The sequence below is a fragment of the Corapipo altera genome, unplaced genomic scaffold, assembly GCF_003945725.1.
Source record: "Corapipo altera isolate COAL_440 unplaced genomic scaffold, ASM394572v1 54, whole genome shotgun sequence".
NCBI lineage: Eukaryota > Metazoa > Chordata > Aves > Passeriformes > Pipridae > Corapipo > Corapipo altera.
In genome coordinates, this window is record NW_020884902.1 from 8531177 (window position 1) to 8543838 (window position 12662).

The window sequence follows — 12662 nt, forward strand, 5'->3', positions numbered from 1 at the left end:
GTGCCTGAGACAAGCTGTAACCCAAAATCAGGCTGCTGTGGAGGAGCAACACAAGGCAGAGTTGGGAGACACTTGCATCCAGCCTTCTTCTTTACTGCTGCTGCCCTGAGTGCTGGGCAGAGCCCCAGCCCTGGCTGTATCCCTGCAGACCTGCCCAGGCAGTGGGGCTCTGGCTGTGCCTGGGTCCCACACTGCTCACCTGGCACAGGCACAGCAGGATGCACCCTGGGGGAAGGATATGGCCACTGGTGCTCCCAGGTGCAGCCACACTGCTACTGACAGCCTGCCCAAAAGGAAGTAACCTGCTTATTTAATGATGATGCTTAAAATTTGGCTGTGACTTCATGTTCAGCTAGTTAAAAAAGCTGAGTGGCATGTGTGATATTGGTAGGTGATTGTACATCTTTGGGCTAGACATTTGGTTCCTGTGTTCTAGTTAGAGTAAGAAAAAGCAAAAAACCTAACCCTGCAGACACCCACACTTAAAAAAAAAAATCAACTATTTTAAAAATACTTCAGAAATTACAATAGTCTGAAATTACTTTAAAGCTGAGACATCTCCTGATAATGTATCTGATCTTTAGGTATTTACAGATCTCACTGAAGCTCATGTGTGCTCTCTTCCCCTTCCAGTCAGATGAAATGAGAGAACAGCTGACTGCTCCTTTTATAGTGATGACTGAAAAAGCAGGGACCTGAAGACTGGACTAATGGTGAGTCCCTGGTGTGGATGTAACTCTGATATTGGCAGAGATTGGCAATGGAATCTGCCACACTGAACTCTAATTAATTTTTAAAGACATTTGATGTTGGCATTGATAAAGGTTTCCATCAGTAGGTGGACTGGGTGAAAACAGCATGAAAGCTTTATCTGGTGATACCTCTTGATTTGTACAAGGGCCAAACTGTAGGAAGAGTGCAGCAGAAAGTAAGAGACAGAAACTGGTGACAGAAAAACCAAACCATGGCTTGTGTGGCCAAGGGTGTTTCAAGGGCAGAAGGCTGGAGGCAAGATGGGAGATGTGTGTGATGCATGTTCTTTGTTAAAAAGTTATATATTAAATCTTTTCAACATTCCATAGCGGGGAATTCTCACTGATTGATTTGCTGGAGTCAGGCTGAAGGTGGTGGTGGTGAATTCTGTCCTAAAAATCACCCTGAACACCTTTTTTACATAATAGACCTGGTACTTGGTGCAGTTAGGAGATACCAGAATATTTGTGTTTGAAGGTAGGACATTTTTGCTTCTCTTTTTCTCCTATCTGCAGTACTGAGCCAACACAGAGGCAATTCCCACTGAGCTGGGCTGAAGTCTGTGAGTGATGACACTCGAAGCACCAGGCTGTGCTCTAAATGAATAATGGTGTCAGAGAGAGCAGGTGTTTGGGCTCCAACATGAGCGTGGAAATGCAGCATGTGCTTGTTCTCACATCCTTGCTGCCCAGGCTCTGGTTGTAGTATCAACTTTGGTCCTTTCTTATGTTTGTGTGTTGCCAGAAAGCACCAATGAAAAGGACTTTTATAAACTTTAGCTGGCACAGAATTTGTTTGACGGGGATATATAAATAAGAGGTGATCTGGTTGAATCCCCCAAGCTGAATTTCCAGAACTGGAAGTCAAAAGAGGAAAAAGAAACAGAAGGTCCTGCGATGTAGAGTGGGCAGATGTGGTTTAGAGTCATTTAGAGAAGTTTGTGTCTCAAAACAAATCATAGTGTCTACTTTCAAGAGAAAGATTTAATTCTCAGGGTATTTTTGTGTTTTTACTTCTAAAGCCTAAAGCGAAACAGCTTGGAAGGTGATAGTTTTTGTAACAATTTTACTGTCTTTATTAAGCATACAGCTTGTTGTTACATTAAAAACAAACAAAAACAAAAACTCTAAAAAAATTCACACTTACCACAGCTCAGATTTTGGTATTTTTAACCTGCCAAGTGATTACCTATGGTTTCAAGGCAATTGTGTCACAGGGCCCTGCTTTGCAGTGTGATCTCAGTACCTTAGAATGAGAGAGCTGGAAATATGCAGAGTTCTGTGATTTTACTGAAACTGTTATGTACTGGGCATACTTAAAAACACACAGTGCAGAGGAAAAAGAGGGACAGAGATTTGCAAGAACTCAATGTAGTTATTTTGATGACTTTACAGTGTTTCAGCAATTTTTTCAGTTGCTGTTAGAACTGAGAGCAAATCTTGCTTTCACTGATTTGGAATTACTTGCTTTTGGTGTAGGAGCAGAGATAAGGCTCTGTCTGTAAAAGGTACCAGCAGGAGGCATTAGGATCTCCTAAAAGAAATGACATGTATGTTTTGGTATGATTTTAAGAAATACTGAGGAAAATTCCCCAACCAATGTAAACTTGAGTGAAAGGATGATGAACCATGGTAACTTAGTAAATAAACAGATCAAAGGTATCAGAAAAACACCACAATCTTCATTTTTTCCAGTAACACCAAGCAATTAGTGGATTCAATAGAGATAATAATGGCTGCGTAAACTCTTATTAACCTACAAGGGCAGTCATATGTGGTCTCCTTTCCAGAGCTCATATAGCTTCTGGCATAATTACTGGCTGCATCTTTTTCAGTAATGAGTTGATTGGGATGGCACAGATGCTTAATAAGCATCTGTATGGTTTCATCTGCAGGATACAGATACGCAAGTACACAGATAGATGATCTGAGAGCAAAGATGTCGGAGCACCCTGCTGTCCTTGGGGTGGGAAAGTCAGAAGTTAAAATATTGAATTGCTCACTGGAGATGCCAAAAGTTCTTCAATGAGTGTTGAGGGAGCCTCACTAGTTTCTGTATTTGACACTGCAGGATGGTGCTTTGCTTGAGGTGGAAGCAGCTGCTTCCCTCAAATGACAGTGTGACATCTTTACAGTGTGGTAAAAGGCAGCTCAGAAATAAAGCTGCTGAGAGGACCTCTGGGAAACTGGAAAGGTACACTGAGCACTGGCACTGCTGTGGGGGCCAAAATGAAACTTTAGTTTCATTTCAGCACATTGCACAAAAGATAAAATATATAATTTTTTTTAATATATAGCTCATATGACCAGACAACCTACAGCCTTTCTCTGCTCTCTCTGCTAGCTGTAACAGGAATGTCTCATGTTTACTTAAACATGTTTCAATGTTTACTTATAGTTGCATTTTTAAAAAGGGAAAATAGTGGTGTTGGAGTGTGATCTTGGTGTGATGATCATGTACGTCCATGCTGTTTCCATGCTGTTTGCAGTTTCCAGAACTACAAGAAGACTTCACCCATGCACTGAACTAGGTAAATTCAGTCTTGGTTGGAATGAGAAGATGAATAGCAGGGTGTGTGTGCTTCAAAACACCTGCATCATGGGCAAGCTTTGAGATTTGTCATGAAGTCTGCAAGTGTGCCCTGCCTCCCCGCAGCGCTGCCTCTTCTGCTTTAAATGAGTGAGCACTGTGACCTTCTGTACAGGTAGCTTGTACAAAAGCAGCTGGGCATGGTGTGGAAGAGGTGCCAGATGCTGGGTGAGGGTTTTTGCAGTGAAATATGTTGGTACAGATTACGCAGTGTGGGTGGCATCCTGGTGTCCCTCAACTGCAGGTCTGTTGGACTTGGGTACTGAGTTCACACCTGGGAGTGTGAGTCCTCACCTTGGAGCAGTGGGTGCTGGAGAAAGCGGTGCCATCCCTATGACCTATTGGTGAGGCAGAAAGGACAGTGATTAAAGAAAAAGTAAATTAAAAATCCACGTTTCCAGCATGAACTTGGCTCTGGTGATCCCTCAGTCATGTCATATGCTGCAGTGAGTGTTGCCAGCATTTCTTTTATTTTGCAAATATTTTAAAGTGAAATTTCTGACAGGGCCAAAGGCAATAAATTTTGGCACTCCAGGGACACAGAATCACTTTGCAGGACCTGAGCTACACCAGCTGCTTGGCTACTGGTTCACCTTTTAGCTTCCTCTATTTCCATCACTAGATGGAGAGCAGTCTGTCTGTGCAGCGTGGGATCGTATCTCTCACTTTCATTCTGACTTCCTCAGATGAAAGGCACTATATAAATATGACTATTCTTAGTCTGTTCAAGTGTGCTTCAGTGCTAACACTTGCTTTAGTCTGTGTGTTGGCCTGACGTTGAAAAGATAAACAGAAGATTGCTTGTGTGAACTTGCTGAAGGGGTAAGTTTTATCTCTCTGGAGTTTTCCAGCTAACAGTGAGGTAACTGAACTTCAAAACTCATCACATAGTGCTATTTTGTGGCAATCAGTTCCTAGGAGCGGTATTCCAATGCAAATAGATTTATAGCCAACAGTTGCTCCTGCCGAGTAATTTTTAGGCATCCAGTGTATTTCCTCATCTCAGAGCTGTTTTAAGAAGAAAATGGCAAAAGTTTGCCATGAAATAGGTAGAGGAGAATCATACACTGATGTCAAACTGGGAAATTATATTGGTGTGTGGCAGCCAAGGTCTCATCGTCCCCCAACTCCATAAAGGGATTATCCAAGCTTCTGCCATTTGCCACTGTGGTGCTGAGCAGGTCCCTGCAGGCTCTTATGGCAGCTGACAGTCACCTCAGAAGGTCTGTACACAGGGCTGCTGGGCTCTCTGTTTTCTCCTACTGGACTTGCCAGTTCCTCAAAGGACGCTGCCTCTGCACAGCTCCTCTCCTTGTGTTTGGCTGGAAGGATGGAGAGGGCACCCAAGTGTCGTAGGAATAAATTAGTCTAAAGTGGAAAATGTTCTGAATGTGAGGAGGAAAAAAACCTGCTAAACCATTTTGATGAGAGGAGTGGAAGTCTGTACCTTTGAGTAGCCTTGGTCTATCTCTCACATGGGTTTTGGACAGGTTAAGTTGTGGTGTTGGAGAGAGAGCCTCGAGTGAAATATCAGAGCAGCACACAGTGCTGCGAGGTTTGGGAGGATATTTGTCTGAAGATCAAACTCTGAAGTTTCAGTCTTTCAGCCCCGTTCAGCTTCTTTTTGTGATCTGGAGGCTGCCTTAGGCAGTGAGATGGCTGCTCTTCTCACTTTGAAGATTTCTGAGCACTTGAAAATACCTGATACGACAAACTGCCAGAGTGACAATTATCAGGCTTTCTTTGTGGTCAGTCATTCTCAACCGAGTGGAAAGCTGTCTGCTCTGTGTGTTTTAGCTGATGTATGTAATCATAATGAAATGATGTTGGACTGACTCTACAGGGCACACGCCCATCTGTGCTCACTCTAGCCCCTTAGGAGAAGTTCTGTGCTCAAGCAGGATTGGGAAATGGAAGATGATATAACTGACCAGGCAAAGGGACAGGAAAGGAGTTTGGAGAACAAATCCTGTGTGGTTTTGTGTGTTGTTAGGTTTTGTTTGTTTGTTTTAAATTGAGTTCATGTTATTTTCCTGGTTGGCCAAACTACTTTCTATGCTCTTCTGTCTTTCAGTTGTTTCGTGAGGCTACAAAATACAGCTTAGGAAATCACACTGACTATTGAACAAATGCGAATTGTAGGATGTTGATGGAGTTATCTGCCATTGATAAAAATGTCCTCAAGAAAAATCAGCCCTCTTCTATGTTGTAAAGACCTCTGGGGTTTGGCCCAGTTGGAAGAGTTTAACTGGATAAAAACAAAATTGCTTTTTGTGAATATTCTCACCTGTGTGTCCTGAAACAGCCTTGTCCAGAAAAATTAAAGGTTAAATACAGCTGCTCTTTAAGGTCTGTGGTTAACTGTGCAATTGTGGTTTTGTTCAACTCACAGAAGAGAGCAGAACTGAAAATGTAATTTTTAAAGACACAGCTTTGGGTGGTTTTGGATAGCGCTTGATTTTTTTTTAATTTTTTTTTTCCACTGAGATAGTGTTTCTTTGACTTTGCAGTATAACTGAGGTCCTGGAAGGGAACTTGGGCATGCAAGGCATTCACATTCAGGTTCTTATCATTTTTCTCTGTATTAAGAATAACATCAAGATAGAAGAAATTTCATCTGTTGTGCTAAACCTATGAATTGACTCAGGAAAATTTTTGTTGTTTTAAAATGTCAAATACTTTTCAGCTTTAATCATCAACAAAATTGTTTTGTACCTTCTCAAGCTGCATGAGGATTTTTATTGCTTTTGTTCAGGTATAGAAGTACAACCAGCTGGAGATTCTCCAGACTTAACAGAAATTTTCATAGAGGAGCCTGTATGTAAAATTCTGATTTAGAAAGAACTATATTCTTAGCTGCAGGTCAAATACAGGATTTAAGTGTTTTACTTAAACGTAAGTTCATCTTGAAAATCAGTGGATGGAAAGTGACACCTTTTTGCTCAACAAACCTGCTTTCTTTTTGTGGTAAAAAACCAGCCTATTGTAATAGCCTGTAAAGCCACCTTCCCCCCGGGCTCTCTTTCTTCCTTCTCTTCTTTTCTTCAAAGATTTCAAGCATGCTTAGAGAGGCTGCTCTCATTTGCATATATAACAGGCAAAATTTAGACAAACGAAGACTTTTGTAAAATGGCTCCTGTTTCCTTCATTGAGAAAATCACATTGATTTCTTTCTGTAAGTGGAACTCTTTCCCTGCCTGAGTTTGCTGTGACTCTACCCCTGACTAAGCACTGACAGGAGCAAATGTTGTCTCCCTAGTCCTGGCAAATCAAACCTCTCCCCAGCCCCTGCATATGAGAGCCCCCACACACTTTCCCTCTCTGCTTACTGCATATGTGCTCTTATTCCTTTGAAAATTAGAATATGATCCTTTTAAAGTGCTTAGTGATAAATGAGTTGAAAGTCAAAGGTACTGCTTCATTAGTCCTGACTTAATAATCCTAGCCTTGTGTGATGGGTGACAGTTGCTTCTGACAAGTAATTTTTAGACAGCCAGCGTATTTCCTCATCTCAGAGCTGTTTTAAGAAGAAAATGGCAAAAGTTTGCCATGAAATAGGTAGAGGAGAATAATACACTGATTTCAAATTGGGAAATTAAAATGTATTTTCAAATCATATGCTTTATGTATGCAGTTTATTTAGTAAATCATGTTCTTTCTCACACATATGTCATATGCAAATTAATGTGAAAAGTGCAAAAAGGAAAAGTTAACTCATAATGAAAAGGCTGTAAGTTTCTGAGTGATTAAGGCAGTAACAAATAATATTTAGAAAACCTACTGTTTTGGAAAGCTTCTCCACTTGCTGCTACATGGATAATGGCAAAGATTATGATAAAAACCTTTCTTTGCCTCCAAACTCCTTGTACACCTCAGCTGTGGTCATAGTTTTAGTACTAGGAAGTTTTAAAATGTTCATGTATCAGGCCCACCATTAGATATGTGCAGCTGACTACTTGCACAGTCAAACACTTCTATGAAAATCAACTGACAGCAAATTGTATTTTCAAAACCGGCCCCCTTTCTTTTTAATTTGCTCCAGACAGAAGGTAATTTCTTTTCACATTTTGAATAAAGGGAATATCTGCCCCAGAATGAAGATTGGATTACCAGCAGTCTTAGGTTATTTTTACAGCTGAAATTGATTTCTTGATGTGAAAGTGTTTCTGGCTAAGAGCATGAAAAATGCCCAGATAAGGGTACAAGAAAAGCTAGGCTTAAATTGTAACAAGGAAACCTTCAGATTAGATTCAGAGCCAAACTTGCAAATGACACTGTGGTGGTGACAATCCAGAAGTGCTGACTGAGAAGGGTGGAGGCATGCCCAGAAGTGTTTTGGGAATTGTACAGGATAGGCTAGAAGGACTTCTCTAAGGAATGAGCTGGATAGAGCTGGTCCAGTCTTCCAACTGGAAGCGAGGAGAATATCAGTCACTCCCTAATTTTCTGTGAAGCAGGGCTTGCTTTCTTAATTCCCCTTCCCCAAGAAAGAATGAGCAAACAGGCAGAAGAATTTCATATACATGTTATGTTATGTCTTTGATAGAAATACAGTGATGTAGAAACACAGTTAATCACAGTCAGTCTTTCACTAAATGCCATATTTGAAGGGGTCCTTTTGGTTTTTCACATGCAAAACCAGTTTTAAAATTGCAAGGGCAACTTGTGGTGATTCCTCAGGAAGGGTAATAATAAATGTTTGTTACTCAGGAATTGCTGGTACCAAATGTAGTCCATGAGGGTTCCCCACTGGGTAGTGTGTCCTCCATGGAAGAGTAGGGGCTGCTGTCCCATGTAGCAGCCCTGACCAGTGTATAATGCTTACAGGGGGAGGATTCACTGTTATCCCAGGGTGGCCAAGCTGTCCAAAGGACTGAGCTCCAACAGTGGCCTTCTGTAGGCTGTACAGAAGGAAAGAGCAGAGTCAGACTTTTGGCTGGATACTGCCTTTTAACTGCCAGATACCTTCTAAATTAGAAAGAAGGTTTTGAATTCTTGTTTCTGTATTTGCCTCTGACAACAACTTTCTGATCACATTGGCAAAAGGAAAACTGGTGCAGCTATGACAAACATGATTTTAAGTGCTATTCCCATGATCTGGGTAGTTTTCCTCTGGCAAGCCTTTCACATTTAATAGATACTGTCAAGGCTAATGCTTCTTTTGGTGTCACTCTGTCACTTTGCTAATGCTGGTTCCTTTTTCCAATAGTTTTCTTCTTCATCTTTAAAAGGAAGGAAAATATGGCACGGGTTCACATTCACTGGAAAAACATTGTCCTTCTCCCTCTGACACCCTCCCTGCCATGACCATGGTGACCCCCATGCAGTGTCAGGGATAAAGCTGTCAGTGTCCTGTGAGGCAAGGGGGAGCCAAGGAAAAGGTTCTTCCACTGCTGGCCATCCCATCACGTGCCACAAGGCTTAAAGACGCGACATGGCTCAATAACTTTTTTCAGGTGTGTTTTCTCACGAAATTCTTTTGCAGCAAAATAGTAGAAGATGGCATCCAGGCAGCAGTTCAGGTTGGCAAATATCATAGACACTTGAATGAAGAGGCTGATGGTTTGTTTCAGGCTGCAGTCCTCTATCACGTGCTGTCTCACCAGGCACTGGAGGCAGATCGCCAGGTGAACGGGTGTGAAGCACACCAAAAACACCACAAGGTTGATGATAATTACTCGTAAGGAGCCACTGCCTTCTACCTTCTTTTTGGCCTGGCTTTTGTGATTCAGAAGAATCCAGATGTTCTGAGCAGAGCAGAAAACCATCACTGCAAGTGGGATCAAAAATCCAAATATTTCCACAGAAACAATGAGTGGGACACTCCACGCCTTTTCCGACATATTGTGAAAGCAGGTGAAAGGATCTTTCCTGTGAAACACATACATTGGGCTGCTGCAAATCCAAGCTACTGCCCAGACAACACAGCAAATCAAGACAGCCCACTTGGGGGATTGGTTAGCTCGACCTTCAAAGGGATGCCTTATGCAGATGTATCTGTCAACAGTGATGCAGACAATGATGAAGATGCTGACATACGTGTTGACGAAGTAAAGAGCCTGTATGAACGAGCACAGGAGCCCAGGTGCTTCTGTAACAGAGTAGTACAACTTCAGTGGGAGCGACAGAAGCAGCAGGACATCCGCAAGTGCGAGATTGATCATGTAAACTGAGGTTTTGGTCTGTTTCTTCCAAAAGCAGCAGAACACAGAGAGGGCCAGGGCATTGAGGACCAGCCCAAGAATGAAGGTGGGGATGGAAATCCCCAGCTGCAGAGTCTTTGCTAAGCTGTCGACGGCTGTAAAATCACATTCCCTGCTGCTGTTGGTCATTTCTCCCCTAAAATGACAGAGAGAGCAGGTTGGAAATGTGTCAGGCTCCTGGTAATGCCTTGAGAATCCAGATCAAGATACTTTCAAACATAGTTCTGGGCTTTTTTGGTTTTGAGCTACACTCTTGGTCAACCTTTGGCTATTGTGGAAAGCAAAACCTCATTTCAAGCGCAGAGCTTTCTATTTCCATTTTGAGTGGCTTGATCTCTTATAAAGGAGTCTGATTCTCGATGGCAAGTAGTCAATGTCCACTCACTACCACGCCCTGTAATATAATCCCATTGAGATATTGAAGAGACTGACCCATTCAAACATACATTTTCAAAAACTCTAGAGTACTATCTCTCTCTAGTAACTTGTACATTTGTTGAAACTTCCCTAACACTTATGTTTGGTTCTGTTGCTACACAGAGATTAATTAAATTGTATTTCTATATTAAGGCATGTCATTCTGATAGCTGGGATTTGACTCTTATATCAGTGATTCCCTACATCAGTAGTTTTTGCTGATGTGCTTTTACTACACCCACATTTACAAGATAATATTAATTTCATATACTGCTTATATCCGATGCAGTATTTTTAAAGGTCAGATCTTTTATCTAGGTGTAAAATGAGTAAGAGTGTTTTCTCACTTGTGTTTAACTTTCAGCACTGTTTCAATTTGGGGTTTGCAAGTACTTCAGATTTTAACTGATTATCTTAGATAATCCAGCAAAGATTAGCAAATGCAAGGCATGACATATTCATAATACAGCTCTTAATAAAGTATAATTTGTGTTGAATTAAGTGCTATTGCTGTTCTTAAAAATATATGAATGCTTTAACAAACTAAGCCTTAAAAGTGCTTTTTTATAACCTCTCTAAATCAAAATCACAAAAAATCCTAATAAAGGTGAACAAAATTGGTAGTTAAAGTTCCCAGTCCAGCTCAGCCAATCAAGTTGTTAAAAAAAAATTTTAGGAGTAAGTGAAGATGTTTTAAGAATAATTTGATCAGGAGGAGAATCTCTGCTTTGGAGGACAAAAAGTGACAGGTAGCTCTTAAGCAATGCCAAATGGAGCTGAACTTTGCCAGAGAAACCAAAAACCAATTAGTGATTTTTTTGTCCACATGGCTAAAAAAAAAAAAAATAAATTACAAACCAGAGAGATAGAGAGATGGAGAATAAGTAGTTCTGCTAAACATTAAATGAGGAGATAGCCTTGTATTTTGCCAAGTCTAATACCACTACTTTTCATAGGAATCCTGATTTTGTGCTGGAGGTCAGAGGTGGGATGCCCTGGGGGAACCAGTGAGTGACAATGGAAATTATTGTGTCTGAACACAGAATGCACTCAGGGCTTAACATGCTCGTATTAGTGAAACGGTTTATTTCCAGCTCAGACTACAGAAAGAACAGGCAGATAATGCTGAAAGTTCAACTCAGTAACTGTTATAAAGTATGTAAGCTATCAGTGTAGCTGGAAAGGGCTTAATCTAGTCCATCTGTTGAAGGAAAGGGTGTCAAATGTGATTAAAGCAATTCTATAACTGTTGAGTCTAAGCTTCACACAGATTTTTAAAGAAAACTGCTAAATAAGTCTCTGACAGTTCTTAGCAGACCATTATCTTTTTTGATGAAGTATCTGCTTTTTCACATAAGGGAAAGGCTGAAGATTTTAGGCACTTGCATTCCAGCAAAGTACTAGAAACAACTAAATAGCACTTGAAAAAAGAAGGGGTTAGAACAAGGGCTGTTAAGCAGGTGGTGAAATGGTTACATGAAAGCTGATGAGGACTACAAACAGAGTGGATGGAGGTTCCTAAGGGGATGCACAAATTCACCAAGACTATTCCTTGGCTGTGTTTCCCCCAGTGAGCCCATTGTGGAGTGAGGGTGACCTGTGAGGAGGTGCTGTTGGTCAGGGGGGATACAACAGCCACCTGCAGAGAACTGGACTGAGCCACGTGAGTTGGGCCGTCACAGCTCTGTGAACTTAGGAAACAGCAAAAGGAAATCTGGATGTTATCAGTGGATTTATCTGTCAGAAATGAGAACAAAAAGCAAACATCAGTTTGGTCATCAAGATGAGGCGGAATCAGTCCCTTTGAGCCAGCAATGTGTGGCAGTCAGAAAATCACGGGTTTGGTGGTGTGTGACAGGTGAGAAAAATTACAGTAACCATGGAGCTGTACTGGTGCCATGTGTACAGGGATTATTGTAGGCAGGTGCTACTGTCACTGGAGGGCAGGACAGGTAAGGGGACATGGGAAAATTGTGCTGTTGTGTGAGCATGGGTGTCCTGTGATCAAGAGCGTACATGTAACTGGGGAAAGTCAGATTACATTAAACAGTACATAAAGTGCTGGATCAACAAGTTTTGTCACTGCCACAAAATAAATGTATCAGAAAATTGTGCATGATGTCTCTTCAAATCTGACATTTGGTTCTACTTTTATCAGATTTCCAGCTCACTGTGTGCTTTTTCTTTTGAATTCATTAGTACCAAAGTATGTATAGTGTTACTCCAGAAAATGATTGATTTAAAGAAAATGTTAGCCAGCCTTTAAATTGGTAATTTCAAGTGCTTTAATAGAGTGCCTGATTGTCAAAACCATAATGTTTTTTATTATTTTACCCTCTCAAATTCAAATTTCATATCTTGAGTAATCCAAAGGAACTGTTTGCAATCAGACAGACTGAGTAATATTTTTGCTCAAAGTTATTTGGAGTTTCATTTCCATTGACAAATAACCTTGCAGTCATTTAATAAGCATCATCTTCACTGTGTTATCCAAATTATTAATTAAAATACTGATACTCATCCTGAAAGATACTGAACTGTACCAGAGACAGCTTTCTTGTATGGTAGACACTGATTAGTATCTCAGTGGGTACTCACTAATCATATAGAGGTTTCATACAGATCATGTTTCCTTTGTCTGCCTGTGAGAATTGCCTTAGAGATAGTGTGTGAAGCCTGTTTCCCCCTCCTACACCCCAT

The 12662-nt window shown here is 41.1% G+C and overlaps 1 protein-coding gene across 1 annotated transcript; it reads right to left on the bottom strand.

Annotated features, from left to right (window-relative positions):
• Window positions 1-8747: 8747 nt before the first annotated feature.
• On the bottom strand, window positions 8748-9799 carry GPR55 (G protein-coupled receptor 55). Its single transcript, XM_027650736.1, has one exon. It carries the CDS (start codon window positions 9672-9674, stop codon window positions 8748-8750), a length of 927 nt encoding a protein of 308 aa, XP_027506537.1. The 5' UTR covers window positions 9675-9799.
• Between the last annotated feature and the right edge of the window lie 2863 nt (window positions 9800-12662).